Source organism: Erigeron canadensis, chromosome 1 (genome assembly GCF_010389155.1).
Source record: "Erigeron canadensis isolate Cc75 chromosome 1, C_canadensis_v1, whole genome shotgun sequence".
Lineage (NCBI taxonomy): Eukaryota > Viridiplantae > Streptophyta > Magnoliopsida > Asterales > Asteraceae > Erigeron > Erigeron canadensis.
Window position 1 is genome coordinate 40,190,545 of NC_057761.1, and position 26,328 is coordinate 40,216,872.

At 31.6% G+C, this 26,328-nt stretch overlaps 3 protein-coding genes across 3 annotated transcripts; all 3 read left to right on the forward strand.

The window, feature by feature from the left end:
• Positions 1-7,411: 7,411 nt before the first annotated feature.
• On the forward strand, positions 7,412-11,387 carry LOC122585988. Its single transcript, XM_043758102.1, has 3 exons — positions 7,412-7,598; positions 7,740-7,945; positions 10,888-11,387. Exons 1-3 carry the CDS (start codon positions 7,506-7,508, stop codon positions 11,183-11,185), a joined length of 597 nt encoding a protein of 198 aa, XP_043614037.1. The 5' UTR covers positions 7,412-7,505; the 3' UTR covers positions 11,186-11,387.
• Positions 11,388-11,775: 388 nt separating this feature from the next.
• Positions 11,776-13,151, forward strand: LOC122585917 (reticulon-like protein B9). Its single transcript, XM_043758034.1, has 5 exons — positions 11,776-11,943; positions 12,184-12,364; positions 12,462-12,591; positions 12,678-12,747; positions 12,847-13,151. The coding sequence occupies exons 1-5, from the start codon at positions 11,841-11,843 to the stop codon at positions 13,014-13,016; spliced, it is 654 nt and encodes a 217-aa protein (XP_043613969.1). The 5' UTR covers positions 11,776-11,840; the 3' UTR covers positions 13,017-13,151.
• Positions 13,152-18,320: 5,169 nt separating this feature from the next.
• On the forward strand, positions 18,321-21,213 carry LOC122606948 (receptor protein kinase-like protein ZAR1). Its single transcript, XM_043779852.1, has 2 exons — positions 18,321-19,814; positions 20,416-21,213. The coding sequence occupies exons 1-2, from the start codon at positions 18,353-18,355 to the stop codon at positions 21,063-21,065; spliced, it is 2,112 nt and encodes a 703-aa protein (XP_043635787.1). The 5' UTR covers positions 18,321-18,352; the 3' UTR covers positions 21,066-21,213.
• The last annotated feature ends 5,115 nt before the right edge of the window (positions 21,214-26,328 follow it).

Sequence of the window (26,328 nt, forward strand, 5' to 3'; positions counted from 1 at the left end):
AAATCCTAATAATCATTATCCAAATATATTATTATATTAATATTTATATTATTTTGTAGAAAAAGTCTCATTAATTTACACTTTTTTGTTTTCCATCAATAATATACACTTTTTAGCCCTAAATACTTAATTTATGTTTATTTACTTGAGAAAGTTTTTTAAAATTTATAATCATTAAATTAGTGTTAAAAAAATCTCAATATATTAAATATTGTCTACAAAAACTTATTTCAAAACCTAATGACTTATTAACAAATATTAGATTATATTTTTCTTAACTATAAATATTAATATTTAGTTTAATATTTAATATAAACACAATTTGAACTCTAGATATATATCCCAAACATAATAATAAATGACGATATACAACATCCTTATCCTAAACACAATAGGAATCACAAAACATGAGACAATCACGGACTAAAAACACGATTTACAACAGAGGGTTACTTGAATACTAAATCGAAGTCAATATGAAGTCCATTCAAAATTCATTATATCTCTCAAATAAAAAAGGTACATAATTTTCTTTATTTTTTATATTAGGTTTGCGTATTAATATTTAAAGTTACAATTGTCACTCAAATCAAGAGTCCTAATTATTATCAAAGAGTATGAAAACAATCCTAATTGTTATCTAATTATCATAGGACAGGTGATCAAAAATAAATCTATGAGTGTTATGAGTCCGCATCATAATGAAATACGTATACTTGAATGTCAAATACATGATCAAAAGTATGTTTATGTTTTAATTCTTAATTATCTTTCATAATAATATCACATTATGAGTACAACTGGTTTCAAAAAGTTATATAATAGAGAAATTATTATAACATGTGCCTTGTGGAATGAATATGTCGAACAATTTCATCAATATGTCTCAGCTATAAATGACGGTAACGAACATATGATTATTGTACTACAACTTGCAACTTATAACACTTAGAACTCTATATCTTCAAAATTATAAGCTTTTATGACTTAAATGTATGAAAATCTAATATTGATAATATCGTAAACCCGTGTATAGTAATAGACACGGGTCTAAAATCTAGTGTAGGTCTATTCTACAACTATTTATTGCGTAGTATTGGTAAACATATTACAGTATAAAGTATGATACCAATAGCCTACACTTACACTATAGAAGTCTCCCTCTATGCTCCCTACTGTTTTAATCCCATATCAGATGGGATAACTTAATATCTTTGTTTTGCATATTTTACGTGATAGGCTCATGACAACAAAAAAGTTTAATTGCGAGAGGTATGGAAATCTCTTCGATACAAGGATATTTTACTTATGTTAAGGATATTTTACCTCCGTTATATCACTATCATATTTTTGGCTTTCGACTAGGCATATAAAATTTTATCTTTCCTGGCATACTTGGACTATGAGTCCTAGTCTCTTATTGCAATTATGTGTTATTCTTTGATAAGAGTAAGGTTTATTTGATAATCATTCACATATGAACATAGATAATATTAAGTATAATTTGATTAATTTATATGTGAACGAATATGTTCACATATACCTATCACATATGAATATCAAGTTATAATATAGTGGTTCTCACGGTTCTTCCAATTTAAATGTTTCTCACATGAGCCTTTACCTCTTTGATAATTAGTCATACCAATAACTTGTTGCCGTAAATAGAAAAAATAAGTATGTATGCCTTCCAACTTTCAAACAACCGAACAAGATTTTCAACAAGTACAATATCTTGTAACTGAGGCATGTGTCAAGCCTCTTTGTTGAAACCGAAGAGCTCGTAGGGTTGGAAAACCATTGGCACTGGTTCTTTGGTTGGCTCTTGAGTTGGTAATGGTTCAGTGAAGCGATGAAGAGGTTAAGAGTTATGCAGGGTCATTTGATCAGTAAATCAAATTTGTTTTCTTAAGAATAATATTATAGTTTTTTTAAAATGTAAAACCTTTTAACCAATATAAATACATATAGCTATAAACCCATTTGGAACTTCTTGTCGGATATCCGTCAATATTGCTGTAACTTTTTTTGTTTTAAAAAAATATATAATAAACTATATCTTTTTTCTTACTTAAACCATTTATATTTTAACTTATATAAAAAGCATGAGTTTTCCTTCTTTGTTATCTACATTTCTATAAGGGAAGTGATATATTCACAACAAATATTTACCATTTACAACAAATACATGTATTTACTGCACAATGTACAACCGTCTGAAGCAGACAATCGTTGTAGATGACAAATTTGAGTTGTGAATATATCATTTCCCTTTCTATAACACTAGAGTGGTGCTCGCGCGTTGCAGCGACGACAGTCTATAACTCTTTAGACACCGTAACGGTTTATAGCGTTCAGTTTACTTTCATGAGATGCGTCAATGCAGGATCTAACCGTATATATCATTCTAAAAATAAGTCACGGATTAGGTGCGAAAAATAATGAAGTGCAAACACTAACCATGAAAAATAACCACTTACAAGTGTTGGGGAGGAGACCAAGGCAATTAAAAAAATAAATAGTCAAAGATTAAAACTTAATACGAATATACAAAAGACATAATTGGTTCATAATTTCGTGAGTTATAAATATTTTCTTATCCGTAGCAAAACATTCAACAATAATTTTAGAGTAGGATTTTAGGTAATTGTGGTTTTTTTTTTTAATTAAGGGTAATCTCGGAATTTCAGGGATAAGGTGTGTGGAGGTAGTTTAAATATAGAGGGGATATTAGGTAATTCAAAGGTAGAGAGTTGAATGGGGGGAGGTAGTTTGTTTATATAGATAGTATAGATAATACAATAATACTCTATAAAGCAAGTTGCCTATTATATTTTTAGAAATTCAGTACTTTTTTATACTCAAAATATCCCTAGCCTTAAACATCCTGAATATATTACTCATTTATAAAGCAAACTACTCCTTTCTTTTTTAAACTTTTTAATTTTAAAAAATTCAAAATATTCTTAACTTTCAACATATTTTCAACCACACACTATATCTATCTAAGATACCCATTTAACTTTTTTTTAAAGGTGGATTTCGCTTGAAACTTCGTGTTGCAATTTCATCTAATAAACTTACATAGCCTTCATGAAATTATTTACAACATACATCTATCAACCCATAAATAACTATTAACTACACTATTTTTTTTACATTAATAATCACATCGATATCTGATATCGCCTATTTTATATATTTTTATTTTACGCGATATCATTTCTTTTATTTATTTTATACTTGAATTGTTATCATTTTTCTAAACTTTTATACTTAATATGTGATTTTATTGGGTTATAAGTGTAAAATGAAAATTGGTAAAAATAGACCAAATGAAGATTATTTGTCAATAAGGAGCCAAGGATGAAATATCTATTACTTAAACTATGAACTTGAAGAATAAAAGTCCAAATCACTTTTATACTGACTCAGCTAGAGGGAAGATCATACTGCAAGAGGAAGTCAAACAAAGTCAATTAATGTGCAAGAAGCTGTCGAACAAATTCAACCACATTTATGAAATTGAAAATAAAAGATGATGGTGGTCTCGTGGTTTTCTCAGCCAAAAAGAAGAAAAGACTCAAGGCCTTGGGCCTTGTGGTGCGCAAGCCCAGGAAGCAAGAAAAGAAACAAGTTGGCCCATCTATGTTGAGGACTAATGCATCAGGCCCAAAACAAATTGGCTGAAGGAAAAAGAGGCAACCGACTTTTGTTTCACGTGGGCTCCAAGCAAATCAATCCTCTATATATATCACATAATGCAGCTAACAAGACGGAGCATGACATCTATCGAATATCTAATATATATAGGGGGGTTTTAGTTTCGTACGTAAGGAGTTTTGGAGGGAATAGAATTCGGGAGCTGCTTGGTTCACGTGGGGTTTATAGCCGCAAAAGACGAACTTCTTCTGAGGTGCTTGCAATGGAGGCATTTAATTGTGAGGTGCTTTTGGTTTATGTTCTTGTGAGTAAGCAACAGTAAGAGACAAAGGATTTTTATCCTTTGTTTTGAATTCGTCTACAATATTCAATCGCAAGCAAACACTGTTCGATTTTTTTCACTTCACTTTTATTACTGTTATTATTATTATTAGTTAGACTTTATTATAAAACAATTAGTATGAATTCTATTATATTAATAATCGTTATGGTGTTTAATTGTTTAATTATGAGTAGCTAATTTTCTTTACACCCACTTGGATAATGTGAGCATGTCATAAAGTTGTTACTTTGTTACTTATAATTGTTGAACACGGTTTTTACGTTTAGTCGAAGATCCATGTTTGTCCAAGTTTATGTATTGTTTTGATTTCTTATATAGATTAGTTGGTAATTAATTATAGAAGTTCGAGAGAAATCTATAGGATGACTAATTGGTTTATGAAAGAATTAATCGGTTTCTTAATTAATTCAAAGTCATTGGAGTTTGAGAGAAACTAGTAATAGAGATTAAAACAATTAAATTTGGATTAATATGTTAGTCGTTTATGATAGAGAGATCTAATTAGACGATTAAGAAGCAGTTCGAGAGAAAGCTTTTTAGGTTAAATCGTAAAACCAACTTAGGACTTAATGCTTGATTGTTAGGGTAGAAATTATTCGCAAGAGCGATAACTATACTTTTGACAATTAAAGATTTGAGTATAACGAGAGTTCATCTTAATTACATATTAAGTAGTTCAACATAAAAAGTGACATTGTGATAATTTGACATGTGAGCTATTCCAAGTGGGTGTGCTTTTTATATTATTGTTTCACAAAATCTCTTTTCAATTAATTCTATGGAATTACTAACTTTTTCACATTAACTAACTGTTTTTAAAACCAATATGACGGGAGTCTTTAAAATCCAAAACTCTTTCTAAAACTACTTAAAACTCGCTTACTCTTAATTAGTCTATGTGGATTCGACCTGGACATACCTTTAAACTATAGTGCATACGAACGGGTCCACTGCCCGAGAGTGTGTAATAGTCGGTTCTAGGATATTTCTTGTTTATAAATTTAAGACTAGATTTTACACATCAATATCGCTATCACCACCACCGTTGCCATTACTAACACCACCCATCGTCCCCGCCACCAACCATCGTTTTTACCGTCGCTGCATTGCGCAGGTACCCTTATAGTCTATACTATATTATAAAGAAAATAAGGTTTCAAGTTTTAACTTTCAATTTCAACAATGTACACATGATAATGCATGATGTATTATACATCAATGCCCCACAACTTTCAACTTTCATTTTCATCTCTCTCCTTAAATATCAACCACTCATTTTTTTTTCTCTCCTTCATAAATCATTTTATTCATCTAATTCATGTAAAATCTTTTATCTCAAAAACCGTACATCAATAAATTATAAAATTTATATGGGTGTTCTTAAAACTTCATGCTTTTTCGTTAGAGATGTCATTTGATATACTTTCGACGAATTTTTAAATCCGAAGGCGAAGCCCGTACGGATAAGGCACTTGGCTATCACACCCTATGACCTATCACACTTTATGAACTATTACACCCATCATCCCACCACTACAACGCGCGGGTACTTACTGACGTATATTATAAAGCAAATCCATATTTCAACTTTTCAACATTCAATTTCAACAATTTACACATGATAATGCATGATGTACCATGCATCAATGCATACAACTTTCTCTCTCCTTCATAAATCATTTTATTTATATAATTCTTTCAAAATCTTTTATCTCAAAAATCGTACATCCATAAATTATAAAAATTATATTGGTGTTCTTAAAATTTCATGCCCTTTCATTAGAGATGTCATACGATATACTTTCGACGAATTTTTAAATCCGAGGACGGAGCCCGTATGGCTAAGGCATTTGGCTATGACACTCTATGACATATCACATTCTATGACTTATCACTCTCATCATTTTACCGCCGCAACGTGCGGGTACTTGCTCTCGTACTATATAAAACAAATTACCTCTCCTTCTTTAAGTAATTAAGATTTTAAAATGACCATATTACCCCTTTTAATTATTCACTAGTTTAAACATCTTCATCTATATATTTATAATACCTTTAATGAAATAACTTACAACATATATCCTCCAACACTTAAATAAATATATTAACCACTCTTATATCAACTAATTTTACATTCACTACTACTGTTGTCGTCATTACACCGTCATCATTACTACCATTGTCGATGCATCGTTCAGACATACCTAGTTTTATTAAATGGAAGAATCACATGTATCTTTAATTAAGAAGAAAAACTAAATTAAAAAGAAAACTTTGTATATTTACTCAAAAAATACACAATACTCGTAATACATTACAAATTAATATATACTAAAAACTTATATAAATGTATAAGTACTTTATGCGTGAAATGTACAAGCATTTAAAGCATATACTAATTTTAACCACGTTTTGTTTTAACCCCCTAAATATTAACCAAATTTCGTTTTAACCCTTATAAAATATCTATTTTTTAACTTTTATCCCACATCAAATTTTCGCTTTTATTTTCGTTTCACTAAACTTTTAGGTTCTCATGTTTTTATTAAACAACTTTCACACAGTTACGAGTTTACTTCTAAACATTTGGTGTTTGATTATTTTCATTTAAGTACTTTATGCGTGGAATGTACAAGCTTTAACTTTTGCCCCATATTAAAGTTTTCGTTTTTATTTTCTTGATACTAAATTTTTGGGTTTCCATGTTTTCATCAACTAATTTTCACCATTTGGTTTTGACTATTTTTATTCATCTTTTTATATACATAACGTTTTTAAATTTGCCCACATCAAAGTTTTCGTTTATTTTTTTGATACTGATTTTTTGGGTTCTCATATTTTCATCAAATAACTTTCACATGGTTACGATTTTACTTTCTAAACATTTGATTTGACTATTTTCATCCATTTTTTTTTATATATATAACATTTTTAAATTTGTCCCAAATCAAAGTTTTCATTTTTATTTTCTTGACACTAAATATTTGGATTCTCATTTATAATATACTAAAAAGCTATATGAATGTACAAGTACCTTATGGAATGCACAAGTTTTCTATATTTTAGCTTTTGCCCCACATTAGAGTTTTCGATTGTATTTTCTTGACACTAAATTTTTGGATTTTCATGTTTTCATCAAATAACTTTTACCTAATTACGATTTTACTATTAAACATTTGGTTTTGACTATTTTTATTCGTCTTTTTATATACATAGCGTTTTTACATTTGTCTCACATCAAAGTTTTTATTTTTATGTTCTTGCCACTGAATTTTTGGGTTCTCATGTTTTTATTAAATAACTTTTACATGGTTACCATTTTTCTTTTATCTCGCGGCAACCGCGGGTACTATAACTAGTATAATAATAAAAGATAAAGCTTTTAAAAAAAAAAAAAAGGCAAAAGTAAGTTCACCAACAAAACAAAAAGAAAAGAAAAAGAAGCCTCAAACCCCTTAAAGAAAAAACACACACTCTCACTCAGCTTTTGCTCATCAAGATGGCGGTGTCAATGTACGTTCTGGCGCCCGTCGTTTCGATCAACCTCATGGCCTTTATTCTCGCCATCGGCGCTGAACAACGTCGTAGCACGGTACCTCCCACTACTTTTTCTAGTGAAAAAAAAAAAAAAGTAGATATTTATCACTTTCCTTTTTTACATGACATTATTATAATTATTGTATGTATATATAGTTTGCATCTATTTATTTACATATATAAAAATCATATATAGGCGAAAGTAGTACCAGATGAGTATGATGAATACGATTACTGTGCGTATGATTCGGATGCATCAACGGTGTACGGACTAACGGCGTTTGGTTTGCTCTTGATTAGCCAAACGCTCGTTAACGGCGTTACCAAGTGTTTGTGTTTTGGTAAAGGTCTTGTTCCAGGCTGTTCTAAAACCTTGGCTACCTTTTTCTTCATCTTTTCCTGGTAAGTAATTCCTTTTTACTTTTTTCTTTTTTAATCTCAAAATATAATTTTGCTATTAGTAGCCCACCTCCGAATAACACGCAGTAAAATATTGTATGTAAAAATAAGGAGAATGATAATGACAGCCCTTAGGTTGTCATTAACAACTTATTACATGCTTAAAAATTTGTACATTATATATTAAAAACAGCCCTTGATTTTCCTAACAGCAAGGTACAAATTTTAATGCACCCAATTAGTTTTTTGTCACTAACAAATAATAAACGCACCCTAAATTTATTTTTTAATCGCCATGAATAACAAATTTCTTTTTAAAGTTACTTTATTCAATTAGTTATTTGTTATAAATTGATTAGTCGGTGCTATGTTTGTCATTATTATTATTATTTTAAGGGTAAATTATCATGTATTTATGATATTGTTATAGTTAGGGGCCCATCATGTGCTTGTTTTGTTTGTTGTCATGGAATAATTGTGATTAATACATTTACAACCCGTGAGCTGCAAATCGTTGGGGCTACCCGCCTTACCCCAGCCTAATAATCTAGAATATAGTTACGGGTTTGTGGAGGTATTGGTGAAGCCTTGGGTTTGTCTACTACGATAACAAAGTTGGCTTGGGGGGATTATCCTGGTTCGCCGTTAGCCAAGATGAGAAAATTTGTAATAATTACAATTAAAACATTTTTTCGTTACAAGTGTTGGTTTCGAATAGTAAATATGTTAATGTTGGTATTATTATCAGTTAAAGAGGTCTTGATATATGTACCAAGTGTGGGGAAAAAGTTATTCCTATATCTTTATCAGATAGAGGAAGCAAATATAAATGTTTGTTAGTGTAAGTAGGGTATGATGTCTTTTTGGCCTTAGATTCATGACTTACGCACATGGTACGACTTTGATTTATTCTGTTTATGATATGAGTAGGTTTTGTGCATATTATTTGTTTGAGCTCTCATGTTGAAATTCTCCACGTTAGGTATGATTTTTGTTATCCAATGTTTGAACATTTTGATGATTTGGGGTGTATGGTTGTCTCAATATAAGTTCTAATCTGATATGCTACTTAAAAAAAGGTTATCACTGGATATGTGGTCAATGTAACACCATCGTATTCTTCCGTTTCAAAAATGATGAAAAACAGATAGTTGTTGAATCCAGATATCTAGATAACTATACAATGGAGATATGAGTTGTAAATATTTCTTAATTGTTTTATAATCAACTAATATATATGAATGTCGAGTTTGAATCATCTAATCTATAATCTTGTTGGATAAACCATAGGGAATGGAAATGCAGGTGCAACCGCTGATCAATTTAAACTTCTTGCTCATATCTTATTTGTTTCTTGTTTATTACTTTGCAATATTGCATCAACAATAATATAATTAATGCAACAATTTGTAAGCTTTGGACATCTTACAGTAAAACCTCCTTAGTTCAGATCAAAAGATTTGAACTGTTAAGAATAGTTCTTCAACTAACATTGCTGGTCAACCATGAATTTTTCATGGATAGTCATATATTCATGATTCAACAATTTCATTACTTAAAATTCCAAGATTGTATCATGCAAAGAGTATTGCGTACATATGTCATAAGGTTATCCATCCAAGAAAAGATGACTGTATTTTTTAGTTGATACCACATCTTGTATGCATGTTACAGTGGACAGAAATACAAGATACTTTTGGTATGTTGTCCGTGTGGAATTTATTGCAAACCTGTGTCATAATGGTCACCATGCAATAAATGAACATGCCTTTTGGATTAGTGTTGGGCATATGACCTAAAACTCAACTTAACTTTTACATCTTAAAATTTTAGCTGTACATGTCATGCATACAGTAGAAACCACATATGCTTGTGAATTTGTGATGTTTTAGTTGATGACTTCATTTGATGACAAACACCATTTGGCGGTTTGTTTTAGAAGACGAAACAAAACAAGTGTACTTCATCAGTTTACTAACCTTTTAAGGAAATTAGAGAGTTGAAGGTGTTTTATGTTGTTAGTTCATCGTGGCCTCATCAATTTCATGCACATATTAGATGTTAGTACCATGTTTATGAGGCAAAGGTCGCTTCAAATTTTTGGTTTTTTTCATACCTTCATTAGAACCATATAAATATAGCTACCGCTACCTTGTTCGTATTTAGGTTGGTCACTGATGTTTGCCAAAGCTATCCAATAAAGGATTTTGCCAAAATCCTTTTTACCAAAATCATTTTGGTAGAGCAAATAAGCAAAAGTAAACCTTACAGTTGATTTTATTTGAAAATGATGTTGGAAGAAGTTGTAAAACACTCACTTTTTGGGTGATCTCTATCGGAAATCTCAGTCTTGTCAAGCTTGTGCCTCTTGCGGACAGGCTATTGTTATGAAAGTGAAGTAGTATTAACATGAAACCATGAAGAGGTATAAAAGGGAGTTGCATATCTTAGACACACCTGAATGACTAGAACTTAAAATAGGGGTGGAAGAATAAGAGGGTTGGGGTGCTACTGTGCTAGGGTGACAGGTCAAAACACGGATCGAGTTGGGTTGTCTAATACGATTTCAGAAGTTGATATGGAGATGAAATATAGTCTGAATTCTGAAACAGCCTATTCATAAGTGAATGGTGCAAAATTGCCAGCTACATTCTAAACGCTTACCCTGATGTAATAATTAGAACCCATTTGGCCAACTTTTCCATGTATTGCCGTATCGGTGCAAACCACCCTGTTGACATGACCCACATAAACTTTAGGTTTTAGTGGCTTGCCATGATCTTTGCCCGTAAGGAGTTGATATAAGTGGTGCTAATACTGAGTTACTGACACGGGATCATATATAATTCAATTCAGGTCTCTTCCATATGAGCCCATAGTAAAGTATTGATTAAAAGCACTGATTAACATTGATTTTGATTTGTTGCCCTTAAACATGTGAATAGGGTCGTCTTTGTGGGAGCAGAAGCATGCTTACTTTTAGGATCTGCAAAAAATGCTTATCACACTAAATATCGAGCCAGCTTGGGTGGTAATGATCTTTCATGTGAAACCCTACGCAAGGGGGTGTTTGCTGGTGGAGCTGCCTTAACATTCATCTCCATGGTGGCATCAATTGTTTATTATTTGGTCCATTCAAAGGCAGACACGGGTGGATGGGAAAAGCACAAAAATGAAGGTTTGGGTATGACGTCTTTAGAGGCTCAAGACCATGGAGGCGTGGGTCAGTTTGAAAAGCTTTAGCTAAGTTAGAATGACTATATCTTTGTTTCAGCCGCCATCTTGTAGAGAAAAAGAAAGAAAAGTAAAGAAACCGAAGATTAAGATATGTTTAAGCTTTATCTAATCGAATTACTATTAATATGTACAACTGTTTGTGAGTTTTGTCAGAGACAATTATTTGTCTTCTATCTTTATATGTAAAGGTTTTCAGACTCTGCTTTCACATGCTTTTGATTGGTTAAAGATGTGGTATTACAGTAAACATGGAAGGAGTTGGATTGGGCTCGAAAGTAACTTGGATAAGGTGGAGGAAAATGGGCCAGTTGGACCCGTTGATAGTAGAGAATTTTGTCATATACAAAAGGCTAATCGAAATTTTATGCAGTACTCGTTCATTCGTCCTATACTCTGTAAAAACAGAGAGATATAAAATGGTATAAACTGTTAACTTGGAGAATATGTAGTGTTTGTTGGAGGAATCCCCAAAGCCATTCTAAAGTCATCCCTTTCTTTCTTTTGCAAACCCTTTCTTATACACAAAGTTTAGTACCTTTTGTGATTATATATCTAACATCAAATAAGTTTTTAAGCACATTTAGATTCCAGTTACTAGTTGATTATATTACTAATCAGTTATACAAACAGAAGTTTGTCAACTGCATTTAACTTGGTAACCATGTCGAGATCTTCTAGTGATTCAGATCATCACGACACCATCACATATCAGAATACGCCGAAGTTCAAAAGTGTTTTTCATTCTGTGATTGGAAATGGACTGGGTATTTCCTAAATTTTTTAACTATATGATGAGCATATCAGTTTAGTTTTATACATGAAAAAGTGATTATTTGTAACAATAATAAATAATCTGAATGCATCTACGATCTACCTTGATGTCATATTTTTGCTCCAAAATATCCAATTGTATTGTAAATAACATTTGGCTTAATCATATTTCTTTAAGACATCACGCTGCATCGATTTCTATCACTGACTTACGGCTTGATTGGCACTTGCAGTATCAGACGTGCTTCTATGGAGGAACACACGATTATCGGCATCAATTCTATTGGGGGTTACTGCAATATGGTCTCTTTTTGAGGTTTATGAGTATAACTTTGTTTCTCTTCTTTGTCACATCTTCATCCTTGGCATGTTGATCATCTACATCACCTACACCATGGCCAAATATACGCAATGGTAACGCTTTCACTTTTCCATGTCTATTTTTGGCATACATCTTTAATTTTATTAGCTTTAAATATGGTGATGGCTAACTATATATTGTCTCACATAGGGATCTTCCTGATTTTGAAGAGATCACCATACCAGAATCCACATTTAAATGGTTGTATAGGAAAACTAACCAATTGTTACTTAAATTCTATTATACTGCAAGCGGAGAAGATCTCACTCGTTTTTTCTTGGTATGTGTAATTCGTATTCTATACTAAAACTTATTGAATAGATTTTTTAAATAAAATATATCTAAAACGTTTTCTTTCTTTTGCAGACAATGACATCCTTTTGGATAATATCTGTTATTGGAAGTCATTTCAGTTCTTTGAATCTTCTATACCTTTGTAAGTTGTATTGGTTATGCTCTATATTTCTAAACGTGATGACTAGCGTATATATATGTGTGTTTGTGTATCCTTATATTCGGTTCAATCGTTTTGTAGGTTTTCTTTGCATTGAAATCCTGCCGGCTCTTTATGAACGATATGAGAATGATGTGAATCATCTTGTAAGTAAAGGAATCAGAGACATGAAATTACTAGTGGAGCAATTTGGTACTAAATTCCTTGACAAGATCCCAAAAGGACAAATTAAAGAAAGGAAACGCAATTAAATAGCATAAGCAAGTCACATTACTCATCATATGAGACATCTATATGTAACAATTTATGTACATAATTATGTCAAAAAAATCTGGACTTAAAGGTAACACTTGATGTTCATGCTAACATATATAAATTAAACACATTACCGCGTTCTATTCAGATTTTCGTTTCATAAATAGAGAAAAATTGTCAAATTTACGAGCTACTTAACAAACTATGAATAGCTAAAGTTGAAAACTAAAGTCTGTTCAAAACTTAATCGTGATATTTACTAATAACAAGCATTGATAACAATAATATTGTTAGCCTTTGAGATCTAGAAATTGGAAACTCAGAATTCATATGTAGTATACAGTTGTATAATACGAGTATTAAATAAAAAGATTGAAGGATGGATAAGAATTGAACAATTCAGCCCACTGATAAAAGCAACTAGAGTCAAAAAGCAGTTTTTAAAAAAAAGTTAAAAGTCAACTGTTGACATGTTGTTAAATATCCATGTGGAATTGTGGATCATCTCATTCCACACATAAACAGCAGAAAAATAATGGCAAGAGAGTGGAAAGAAGTGGCCCAAAAAATTGGAATCCATGAAGGCTTTGCAGACCATGCGGTGTTACTCTTCTTGTTTGCAATGGTCACCTTCTCAGTCTTTACAATTATCATATTCAAATGTGTAGATGGTGTAGATGATGCGTCAAAACATGACTCGGCTCCTAGCAACCAAGCCGCAGCATGTGGTGGAGGATGCGGTGGTGGTTGTGGGGCTTGAGCTAGATTCAACGTTGCGGAAATAGCCCTTACAAGGATACAAGTTCTAATATAGAGAAATAATTATTATGATGATTCTTGTAAATTAGAAGTCTATGAAGATGAATATTGGCTAGAAATTTATATCATTGGTATGTAAAATTTGCATCAAGATTCTATTAAGAATTTTAGAAACTGCTTTGTAACTGGGTTTACTTTACATATATCTAACTAGGAAACTTTTTTGTAACCTGGTTCATATATTGGCTAGAAATTTATTTTACAAATACCTTCTAATATATATAGCATTGTTTTTTTATTATTATACATAATACATGAGCTTTATAAAATACTCCCTATAATAGGAGTAACTTTTATGGTGCCCAGAACACCGGAGATTGAAACGTCCTCATATAACGAAGGAAAAAATAACTCAACACAAAGGGCACTGGTTTATCAATTTAAACCAAAGTTTTCCCGACAGGTTAGGGAGAGAGAGTTCTTAAAATACGAAAATGATAAATGAAGTTCTTCTAATTATATGATCATAACACTTGCTAAAACTAAAAAATGAAATTAGAAAAGAAAACAATTGTAAATTGTATTCACTTGTCATGTTTTAAAATTTTAGGAGAAGTATTGAGCTATTTATTAAAATGTCGTATCAATTCCTTTTTAAATAAGATATGTTTGAACCAGTTGAAATATTCCTTGGCCATTTTCAAACATTTTCTTTTTTTAGAAATGATTAATATATTAACCTAAAAATTCTTCTATCGCATAATAATTTAAACAAAAAATACAAAGTGTAATTATTATATTATAATATAAATAATTAAAATTAATAAATAAAACTCTCGGAAAAAAAAAAAAGTAAATTGATTCTATTCTCACAATTTCTTACCATTTGTAAGGAGTGATGAGAACGAAAGTGTTTCCCACCTTTATCTCCTTGATTTCATTTTTTAGTCCAACCAAACAATAAAAGTTATTCTTATTTCATTTCGATACTTTACATTTCATCATACTAAACATCCTATCTAAAGGGTTGCCTGGCGCCCTACTTATCATTTAGAAGAATTAGTCTCTGTTAACTCCACATCAGCGTCATATTAACCAAAGACTAATCCCCTAAAACATTCGCAATGCAAGGACTATTCTATGACTCACTATTTATATACTAATTCTTTAAACACCACACATAACCTTTAGATATTCACTCTTCTCTACTAGGAGTAATCACCCAAAGGATGAGTGAGGGACTAATCATCCTTAGTGATGTTCACTCATCCTTATATTGACACGAATGGTGGGACGAGAATGGAACGGAGGCATTGGGCACCTCCTATTGTTTACACTGAAAATATTATCTAATATATGTTTTAAAATGTTGTATAATATATATACTTTTAAAATTTTCTAAATACAATCTGTTTATTGGATGGTTCTATACTTAATGTATATTTGTATATCTTGGTGTAAGAAACAATTTATATATATATATATATATATATTGAAAAGTTATATCAAGAATAAAATGATAAGGTTTGTATTTTATTTTGTGATATCACAAAATGAAAAAAGACAAAGAAGAAGAAAAAAAAGCATCAGAAACATGTCATGAGATGGTGCTTCGACTTTACAGGGACCAAAAAGACCACTAAAAAGGAAAAGAAGAAAAAAAAAAAGGACCGTCTCTTTATTTAATTAATAATTTTTAGTCATTGATGTATTTACCAGAAAAGTGGTCACTACTTACGGCCATACGATTATACACTGAATAACATTTCTTTATTCGTTAAGGCCCAAATATGCCCATAATCTTTACTAGTACATTTTTGCAACTTTATGATTGAATAAGTATGAGATTCTAAATACTGTTCCAAAAGAAGATGACAATAATTTTGTCTTTAAAACAGATTGTATTATGTATTGTTACGCTTTTAAATGGAGTCCTTTTACTTCAACTTAGGTGTACGGTTCATGACAAAATAAAAGGATCAATTGTATTACCTCAACAATACATAAAAACGTTATTACGAGTATATCTACAAAATTAGAAATCTTGGTATTCATTTTGTTTTCGATGGAGTTTTAAACTACACCCATTCTTGTTTTAGTTTACAACCCTCGAGAATGTTATAATGGTTTAGTAGATCCAAAAGTTAATTATAACAGTGATTTATTGTTTAGTACAAGTTGACGATTTCAACATTTGGGGGATTGGGCTTCTAAGACATTAAAATAAGAGTTCGATCTTGATTTCCATTAATAAATTTGCTTCCAAGTCACTTTAAAGTATTATTATTTCCAACTTTATTATAATCTGATTAATGCTAATACCGTATTTGTCCTCAAAATACTGTAAGAAAACCCGTTTTTATTTCCCAAAAAAAAAAAAAAAAATAGAGATCCAGGAGAAGTACCATTGGAGCCTAATGGTTTGGTTGGTAAGTCCGTAAGTTGGTGGGGTTTTTTTTTTTATTATTATTTGGCTCCATCATAAACGGCTATATAATATCTTGCCAAAACAAAATACTTGAGACTTTCATGGTATAAGTCGCTAGGTACTAGTAAGTCTTGAATGGGAGCTTGTTTCAAGTTATACTTATGCATTTCCTTTTAAAATGTTTTCCTTTCTGTTTTTTGTGTTGTGTTATAGACTCAAAAGATAAGCTAAAGATGTTTTGAAAATACTTAAAAAGATTTGGAAACAATCTTATCTGTTATTTTGAGCCCCTACCCAGCTAAACGGTGTTTCTTTCTTGGTTGGATTTTCCATTATGATCCCTCGTGAGGTTTTGTATATAAAACCAATATTTGGACCCCGCAGGTTGCAAAAAAGATAAGACCGTTGGTTCGGATTAACAAATGTTGTTGGTTATATCATTTTAATACTCAATTAGGGATGTTGTTGTAATCATGAAGTCAATATTGTAGATTCGTAGTGGTCGGTCAAATTAATCAAAATCTTTAATTAAACGAACTATTCATGAAATAAGTGTTTACACAGTGTGTATTGGTATAACATATATAATATAAAGGGAAGGGAATATGAGGATGTTATGCACATAAGTTGGGTATGTGAGAAGTTTTTCATGGGGCCCAAACATTTATTCAAAATATTAAAATATTGGTATGTGAGGGGTTTTTCATCCAAATTGGGTGCATAACAGCCCTATACTTATTTTTCTCATAATATAATTATAGTATTATACTATACTATTCATAACATGAATATGTATATCATTGTTGTATTATATTTTTTAATAACTAAGATTATAGTTTAACGAGTGGTTATTAACTTATTATAACTGTTTGATTTCTAGCCATTAGAGTTCAGGTAAAACTTTTATATTTGGTCCATAAAAACAAAACATTGTAATAAAATTTTATTTTATTAAAGTTTTATTAAATGGTTATGTCTTTCACATTATACTATATACAACGATCGGGAAAAAAATACGGTTGAGTTCCTCTCAACGTAAAATCATGGCTCCGCCTACCCATGTCATAGGAAGTATATATAATGAAATAAATGATGAATGGAGATGGTTTTCCCACTTTATTTATGTGATGTTGTATAATTAGAGTTTAACATGAACATTTCGACTATTCTATTTGTTATTTTCAATGTGTTTACTCAAAAGATTTCAGAAGTAAAATCTTTTTATATATAGAAATTTTATGAAAACGACGTGGAGTCATGTTCTATCCACAACATATATGTTAATCATTGGTTCGGTGTTTGTAGAGTTTTTCTTGAAGCCACTATGTGATAACCGGGACACGCTGAAAAAACTCGTATCTACTTTGTAGTATCTCTCGCCCTTATATGATGAGATGAAGTTGCTATCCGAAATACTCTATTTCGAAAAAATCTTACATCAAGTTTTTCTAACACTTTCAATATATTTACCAAATAAGGTCTTGAAACTGAAAAGATTTTTATAAACAAACATTGTAACTACCTTTAAAGTTAAAAGTGATGGTAACTTAACATAACACTTTTAATTCATCTATAAAAATATACTATTTTAACAATATATCATACAAATTGTTAATCTGTTGTTGTAATATACGAGTCAAACATAATGATAACTGATAACTTTATCATATCTCTAGATCCAAATAACCAAACCTATGTCTAGAACTCATGACAGCTAAAATATACAAAAATACGAGTAATATTTTCCAATCCAGAATCAGATTTCTTTAAAGATTATTGCATTTTATACCAACTCTAAAAGAATAAATAGGAAAAGGACATTATTTTATGGAATGCACCCTAGTCCTACTACCTCTTGAAAGCACAAGCTACAATTAATATTTAATAAACTATATTCCCAATGTCTTGTAGGCTGAAAACCCAACTTAGACTTTACCTTTCTCAATGCTCAAGTCCATCATCACTCACCTTTTTTTCACACACAAACTTCCATATCCTTTTCTCTAAAAAACCTCCAAAAACCTCACTTCATCTCTGCTACTTCTATTCTCATTTTCTTGACTTAATTTTCTTGAAGAAAAAAGCTCAAAACTTTCCATCTTAAACAAACATTTTTTTACATATATTTTCTGGGTTTTTCTTGAAATGTTGTCACTTGCTTTTATATTGTCAATTTTCTTGATTTTATGCAACTCCCATTTCATAGTACATGTAACTTGCTTAAATGATGAAGGATATACACTTTTGACTTTTAAACAGTCAATTACACAAGACCCTGAAGGATCTTTATCCAACTGGAATTACTCTGATGAAAACCCTTGTTCTTGGAATGGCATTGCATGTAAAGACCAAAAAGTCATTTCTGTAAGTATTCCTAAAAAAAAGATTATAGGCTATATATCTCCTGTTATTGGATCTCTTAGTGAGCTTAGGCATCTTAATTTAAGGAATAATTTGTTTATAGGAAGTTTGCCTGTTGAGCTTTTTAGAGCTGAAAAGCTTCAAAGTTTAGTGCTTTATGGTAATTCCTTATCTGGGTCAGTCTCAAATGAGATTAGCAGGCTTAATTACCTTCAAACTCTAGATTTATCAAGTAATTACTTTAATGGGTCATTGCCCAATTCAATTATTAAGTGTAGGAGGTTAAGAAGTCTTGATTTGAGCCAAAACAACTTCACTGGTACAATCCCAGATGGGTTTGGGTCAAATTTGGGGTTTCTTGAAAAGCTTGATCTTTCGTTTAACCGGTTTAGTGGTTCGATACCTAAAGATTTAGGGAACTTGTCTTTGTTACAAGGGACTGTTGATTTGTCACATAATATGTTTAATGGTTCAATCCCACCTAGCTTAGGAAATCTTCCTGAAAAGGTTTACATTGATTTAACTTATAATAACTTAACGGGCCCGATTCCACAAAATGGTGCTTTGGTTAACCGTGGGCCAACCGCCTTCATTGGGAATGCTGGCTTGTGTGGCCCTCCTTTGAAAAGTGTTTGTAGTCCTAATGATGCTATTTCTCCGTCCTCATATCCTTACTTGCCTAGTAACGATCCATCTGAAACCAATGAAAAGGGTCGGAAAGGGTTGAGTAAAGGTGGTGTGGTTGCAATTATTGTTAGTGATGTTATCGGGATTTGCCTTATTGGTTTAGTATTATCATACTGTTATTCAAGATATTGTTTTTGTGGGAAAAAGAAACGTGGGTATGAGAAAGGAGCTGGTAAGGGAAGAAATGAGTGTTTATGTTTTAGAAAAGATGAGTCGGAAACTTTATCTGAGCATGTTGAGCAATATGATCTCGTGGCTTTAGATACACAATTAGGGTTTGATTTAGACGAGCTTTTAAAAGCTTCGGCTTTTGTTTTGGGGAAGAGTGGAATTGGGATTGTTTACAAGGTTGTGCTTGAAGATGGGGTTACTTTGGCTGTGAGAAGATTGGGTGAAGGTGGTTCTCAAAGGTTTAAAGAGTTTCAAACCGAGGTTGAAGCAATTGGGAAGCTTAAACATCAGAATATCGTGACTTTGAGAGCTTATTATTGGTCTGTGGATGAGAAGTTGCTCATCTATGATTATGTCCCAAATGGCAATCTTGGTACTGCAATTCATGGTAATTTTTTATTTTTTTTCTTTGAATTCCGATATTAAAGCATTACATGCGCTATATGTCTTGAAACTCGATTCTAAAACTTCTATAAAGTTTGATATATATTACAGCAAAAGGAAAATATATAGGGTGTTTACATAGTCTTTTGAAAGTTATTAGTTGATATATACTAGAAGTTAAATAATTAGCACTAAATATATTGTTTGCATGTGCTTTTGTTGTTTAAAGATATCTATACTCCGTATATGTCTTGGTAGTTGACAGATTTTAGTTAATTACATTATTTTGTATGACATTAGTAGAAAAGATGACCAAAAAGACACTTTTGAGAAAATAATAGATATGTGAATTCAGAGTATATATCTCCTGTATTATATTGAACTAGCAACTATGAAAGTGAATCTAATAATCAGAGGCAAACTCTGTTTTGTGAACTTTATAAGCATTTCCTTATTAATTACGACTTCAGGTCGCAAAATTTGGATAAAGGATCGTGATAAGCAAATCAAATCAGCCCCCAAAAAGCATTGAATCAGATTTAGGCTCTATGCAGGAGCATAACCGTGAACTAATATGGACTTTATGATGGTATCGTTTTTTTCAGGGAAGCCTGGAGTACCATCTTTTGTGCCACTTTCTTGGCCCATGCGTTTGAAAATAATGAGAGGAACTGTAAAAGGTCTAGTCTATCTACATGAATTCAGTCCCAAAAAGTACGTCCATGGTGACCTAAAACCATCAAACATCTTGCTTGATCACAACATGGAAGCCCAAATCGCTGATTTTGGCCTAGGCCGTCTAGCTAACATAGCAGGAGGTGGCACACCTGTAATCCAATCTACCCGAGTGGTCTCAGAAGTTGCAGCTGCTAACACAACCCCCACATCAGCTTCATTTTCAAATACTCATGCATCTTACTATCAAGCACCCGAAGCTTTCAAAGTAGTGAAGCCGTCGCAAAAATGGGATGTTTACTCTTTTGGTGTTGTTTTACTTGAGATGATCACTGGCAAAACACCCATTGTTCAAGTGGGTCCGGAGGAAATGGATCTTGTGCATTGGATTCAGCTTTGTATTGAAGAAAAGAAACCACTTGCAGATGTTTTAGACCCAGGGCTAGCACAAGACGTGGATAAAGAAGAAGAGATTATCGCAGTTTTGAAGATCGCAATGGCTTGCACTCAAAGCAGCCCAGAAAGAAGACCCTCAATGAGACATGTTGCTGATCTTTTGGACAGAGTGAGTCAAGATTGAAAGAAGTGTTGATTTTGTGTTTGAAGTGGTAAGAATCAAAGTATTGTGTTGGTTTTGACATATTTGCAAAGTGGAAGGGTGTGTGATGTAAATCTGGTGAGAGATGGAGATATTATTAATTTATTTTTATTTTATTTGTTTTTTGTTCTTCTTTTTCATGCAACAGTTGGATTTTTAATTTTTTTTTAATGTATATTTTGAAAGCATGTGTGGTGTCATTGGTCTTGATGATCCATTTTACTTTTGACTTATGGTTTTCCATTTGTCTTGATTCGTTAATTAAATCTTTGCTAATTTAATGCTTTCTTTTGCTCTTAGTTTAATGTTTAATGACTTTGGTTAGACATAACCAAGTACAATTTTTACTATTAATATATTAATAACTGGTGTGGAAACAGAAAACATTGTCTAGTAACAATTTTTATTGAAGAATTGTAAAACACATGCTTTCACAATGGTAGGCTGTACTTGTCATTTAAAAACGTTGTGATTGTAACGGTATCTAAACCCTTTATTTTAGGGTGTGATTGGTATGAAAGTTATTGTACTCAATTGTGTAATAGTTATGTGTATAGCAAAACCCATTAGACATGACATTGTGTAAAAACCTTCTAGTTATAATTAACTTATCCATATAACATATACAAGTATAATCAGATTTTCTAACTTAAACTATCAATAATATTGAAATAATCAATAGATATTGAAATATAAATATTTCAACTATAATAATAATAATTAACCTATTAATCAAAGAGTGACATTCTAAATGAAACCAACTTTTATCTATACTCATTACATGGATGCTATGGTGCGATTTCTATCATAGGTTGACAATCTTTTTGTGGACACGTGGGATCTTAGAAAAATGAACGCATTAATTTGTTGGTTAAAGGTTTCATTGTTTCAATTTCAAAGCACATTTTATAGAAAATTTAATAACTATAATAAAGTTCGAAAGAAAGGTCTTCGAATATATTTTGATTGAAAGAAAAGAGGTTCCACATATCACAATCAATCCGTCATTCATGCCTCACCTCAACGACCCTATTAGCTTTTGCCATATTTACAAGATAATTTTATTTTCTATTATATGAATATTTAGATAGTTTTTTCTCTTATAAACTAAAACTAATTTCTTCGGTGTTTTTTTTTTGCCATTTTTCTATAGGTGTGTTTGGTAGGCTTTCAACCTTTTAGGAACTTCAAGCTAAGCTCTCACCTAATAAAACCGTACTAAATTTTGCCCGTATCTTAAGCCTTACCCAACCATAACCTCTTTCTCATTGCCACGTCAGCACCACATCATCTCTTTTCTCATTTTATATTCCAGAAAATACTACTACCAACCATACCTCTTTCTCACCCTTTTTTCTCAAAAAGAAAAAAACAATCTTATACTCACATTAGCCTCTCTCTCTCTACTTACTTTCTCTCTCTCTCTACTTTCTATTGTTTTCTCTTAAAAAAAAGTTGGAACCTTTTTCTCAGAAAAAGGCCCAGAAAAAGTGAGAAAAAGGGCGTTGGGAAGGGCCTTAGATTACAATGGAATAGTATTGATATTTTTTTTTTGAAAGGTGAATTTCGTTTGAGAACTTCGTGTCGCGATTCGACAGCGGGAGGTCTAACATACGTTGTCTTAACCGGGTCCGCGTTAGAGAGCTCTATCGAAGTAGAAATGCCTATTTCAAATACCCGATGGGGGAAAAACCCCCTACTAATCCGCCCAAAGGCGCGACGATCAATAGGGGTAAACCCTGCCTCCTCAGACTTTAACCTGGGTATACCCAAGCCAAGCCTTCATAGAAAGACTTCCTATGTACTCACCAAGTCTTGAACCCAAAACTTCCTGCTTGTAAGGCAGATACTCAACCACTTGAGCTAACTAGGAAGTACGAATAATATTGATATGATCTTGGGATTCCAACGGAAGTCAGCAGGTTGATGGTGATGATGTGGCTAGTGTTTTTGAGGCTCATAACATACACTTTCTTAAGTCAGGTTGATATGATCTTAGATTCCAATGGAAGTCTGGTTGATGGAGGATTTGATATTTAAAATCAATTAAATTTGTTGTATGACAGGCAATTATTATAAGTTTAAGATTACAAGCCCATACGACTAAAGCTCCATTAAGTTAATATCCAAAATACCCTAACTAATACGAGTAAATAAAGTTTAGGGTCCTTTTAAGCATTCAAGAAAAATAAAATAAAATTGATCCATGATTCTATCACGGAGGCCAGTAGCTCAACAAATTTAGGTAGATAATTGGAGTTTAGTCCATTATCTATATTTATGCTCCCTATATAAACAAACTATCCACTCCTCAAATTAAACATTCTACCTTTAAATTTTCTATTTTACCCTTATAATTTACACTTTCTCAAACATTTTATTCCTGAACTTCCTAAAATACCCTTAAAAAAATCTTATGCATCTACGTATCTATCATTCATTTTTTGGAATAGAGATGTTTGTGCGTTTAAATAATGGATATTGTGGTATGTTGATGTTTGCAGGTTGTTTTTACTATGTATAGTCATGTAGATTGAAAATAGTTTTTTTTAATTTTATTTTAATCTTTATAACGCTAGTTTGATAAGGGTTAGTTGATGAAGAAGACAAGATCTCAATTTAATTTCTATATTCGATTAAAATTATTAGCCGCATCACATGTATTTCTTTTCAATACAACCCATTGTTTTTTGTTTATGATACCCCACATTTAACTGCCTTTTTTTTCCAGAGGTGTCGCTGCAACGCGCAGGTATTCTTCTAGTGTTATTAGAAGAATGCGAGTTTTTAATTCAGATGTACATTAAATAACACGAATATACAATTGCTTTTGGATCTTTTATCTGACCACTATTTACAATATTATATAGTAAGATTCGAACTTAAAACCTCTCTTAAAAATATCAGTATGCGTTTGGTTCACAGAACTTGATGAAATCTGATGAAATGAATTTCATTCATTAATGTGTTTGTTTATTCAAAAAAGGGGGAATCTCATTCCATTGGAGTGGAAACATTTCATCACTTGAATTTTTAAAAAATTAAAAACATTTCGTCAAGTTACATTCATTCAAATTCCAATTTCTTTTATAGATTTCATTCCTTCCAAAAACATTTTGTGAACCAAACGCGCCATCAGATTTTATTAGATAAAACAAGATATATATATATATAAAAAAAAAAAAAAAAAGCTAAACAAAGTTTTCTTTTAATTTTATCGGGCCTACGAAACTTTTTCAGTTTTGTTAAAGCAATGACTACAAAAGTAGAATGAACTCAATACTTGCATTGTCAATAGTTTATTACGAATACATAATAAAAGCCCATCAAGCTTGGAAGCCCATTAACTACTGTTAAAACGGAATAAGGCCACTCCATTCAAACTCATTAGTTAAAAAAATATTTTGTCACAACCTAATAAATTGATAGTTTTGAAGCTGATGATTCTCAGAGACGGAGCCAGAAATTGAGGATAGGGGTGACCAAAATAAGTGACGATCCATAATAACACTTTGCCTTTGTAATCTTACGCGCATAGTGATGGATCAATTCTTCATCTATCGGACGAAACGTCACCATTTCTTAGCACTAAACAAAGCCGTTAACACAAAGTGATAATATTAATCTGGTTATGTTCATCTATGAACACATGACTGAGCAATAAATTAAAACACAAAGTGACAAAATGTTGAAGACTTATAGGTAAATAAGTTGATTGTCCCCACAATTTGGTTTCTATCTATATTAATTTGGGCAAATATATAATACGTTATTACAATAATATCAATGGTTTTTTTTAAGGTTGTGATAAAATATAGAAGGGTAAACTTGGAAGGTGGGTTGGCCATGGCCACCTCTACCACCCATGTAGCTCCGCCGATGCCCGATGATGATTCTAAAGACTATAATTAAGATGATATGTTATATTTAATGAGTTTTTAAACATGATTATAAAATTTGCGTTAAATATGGTTATAAAGGATTAAAGGAACATGATATTAGATATTTAAGATACAATTTCTTAACTACGTAACAACACTTCAGTAACAACATGTAACATGTAAAACTACTAGCATCAAATTAAAATCCTTGATTAATTTTACATATATCAGTAATCTATACATCTGACATGTTTCTTGTGCAAAGTGATTCTTCCTTCCAACAATATACACTTGGATAGCCCTTGAGAATAACATTTCATGACCAGACCCACTTCTAAGCTGAAAGTTACACCGGGGTCCAGATATAAAAATCTTTTATAACATTCCATGCGCTTCTATAAATACCCCGTCATGTCTTAATTATCCGGTGTAAAACCAGCTCACGCTTCGTTACCATAATGAAACTACCAGCTAATAAGACCTTCCTTATAATCTTCCTCCCCATAACCATCCGTACAACTTCCCTTGCTATCACTCTTGCATTTGAATAATGTAACCAGTTTATGTTTGATCATGTTGCATATCAAAAACCAGTGGCGGCGCCCCTGAGAAATTTAATACCCCGGCCGAGCAAAGAAAATTATGCCCCTAACTTTAACCGAATTCAAATATATAAATAACTTTTTTTTATAGATGATAACTAGCATTATAAAAAAAATTATATATGCATAATAAGATCATAATTTTAAAATTACATACTATAGTAGTTACTTATTTACCCGATGATCCGTGAAGCTCTCCTAGCATTCTTCATAGCAAATTGGTAAATTAGCTCTTCACAATTTATGTTCTCTAAGATTTCGTTCTCGATAGCCATCATAACCAATCCATTAAGTCTTTCTTGAGACATTGTTGATCGTAAATAAGATTTCAATAACTTCAATTTAGAAAAACTCTTTTCTACAGATGCAACTGTAACTGAAATAGTCAACAATATTCTATATGCAATGGTTGCATTTGGAAAATAACCAAGCTCTTTCAAAACGCTTTAAAACATCTATAGGGTTGTGAAGTTCATTAATTCGTGACGTGTCAAATAACTTTAACTTCATATAAAGTTCATCAGCATCAATATCCGGTCTTTCTTCAAACCTAAGTGCATTTTCAAGAAGGTGGCATGACAACTTAAGCTCTTTCTCTTTAATTCCCTTCAAGTTATGTGGAAACAAAAAATGAAATCAAATATATATTTATATTATAACACATCTTTTAACATATTATACATTTTATATAATATATATATATATTTTAAAAAATTTATGCCCCAAGCGGGAATTGAGTTTGCACACCCTCTAGGCTTCCGA

What these genes read in the sequence shown, in the direction of transcription:
- LOC122585988 (XM_043758102.1), top strand. Translation starts at nt 7,506, where the DNA reads ATGGCGGTGTCAATGTACGTTCTGGCGCCCGTCGTTTCGATCAACCTC. An exon ending in CTGAACAACGTCGTAGCACG is followed by an intron (nt 7,599 to 7,739) that starts GTACCTCCCACT and finishes AATCATATATAG; the next exon opens with GCGAAAGTAGTACCAGATGA. An exon ending in TTTTTCTTCATCTTTTCCTG is followed by an intron (nt 7,946 to 10,887) that starts GTAAGTAATTCC and finishes ACATGTGAATAG; the next exon opens with GGTCGTCTTTGTGGGAGCAG.
- LOC122585917 (XM_043758034.1), top strand. Translation starts at nt 11,841, where the DNA reads ATGTCGAGATCTTCTAGTGATTCAGATCATCACGACACCATCACATAT. An exon ending in TGTGATTGGAAATGGACTGG is followed by an intron (nt 11,944 to 12,183) that starts GTATTTCCTAAA and finishes TGGCACTTGCAG; the next exon opens with TATCAGACGTGCTTCTATGG. An exon ending in ATCTCACTCGTTTTTTCTTG is followed by an intron (nt 12,592 to 12,677) that starts GTATGTGTAATT and finishes TTTCTTTTGCAG; the next exon opens with ACAATGACATCCTTTTGGAT.
- LOC122606948 (XM_043779852.1), top strand. Translation starts at nt 18,353, where the DNA reads ATGTTGTCACTTGCTTTTATATTGTCAATTTTCTTGATTTTATGCAAC. An exon ending in TCTTGGTACTGCAATTCATG is followed by an intron (nt 19,815 to 20,415) that starts GTAATTTTTTAT and finishes CGTTTTTTTCAG; the next exon opens with GGAAGCCTGGAGTACCATCT.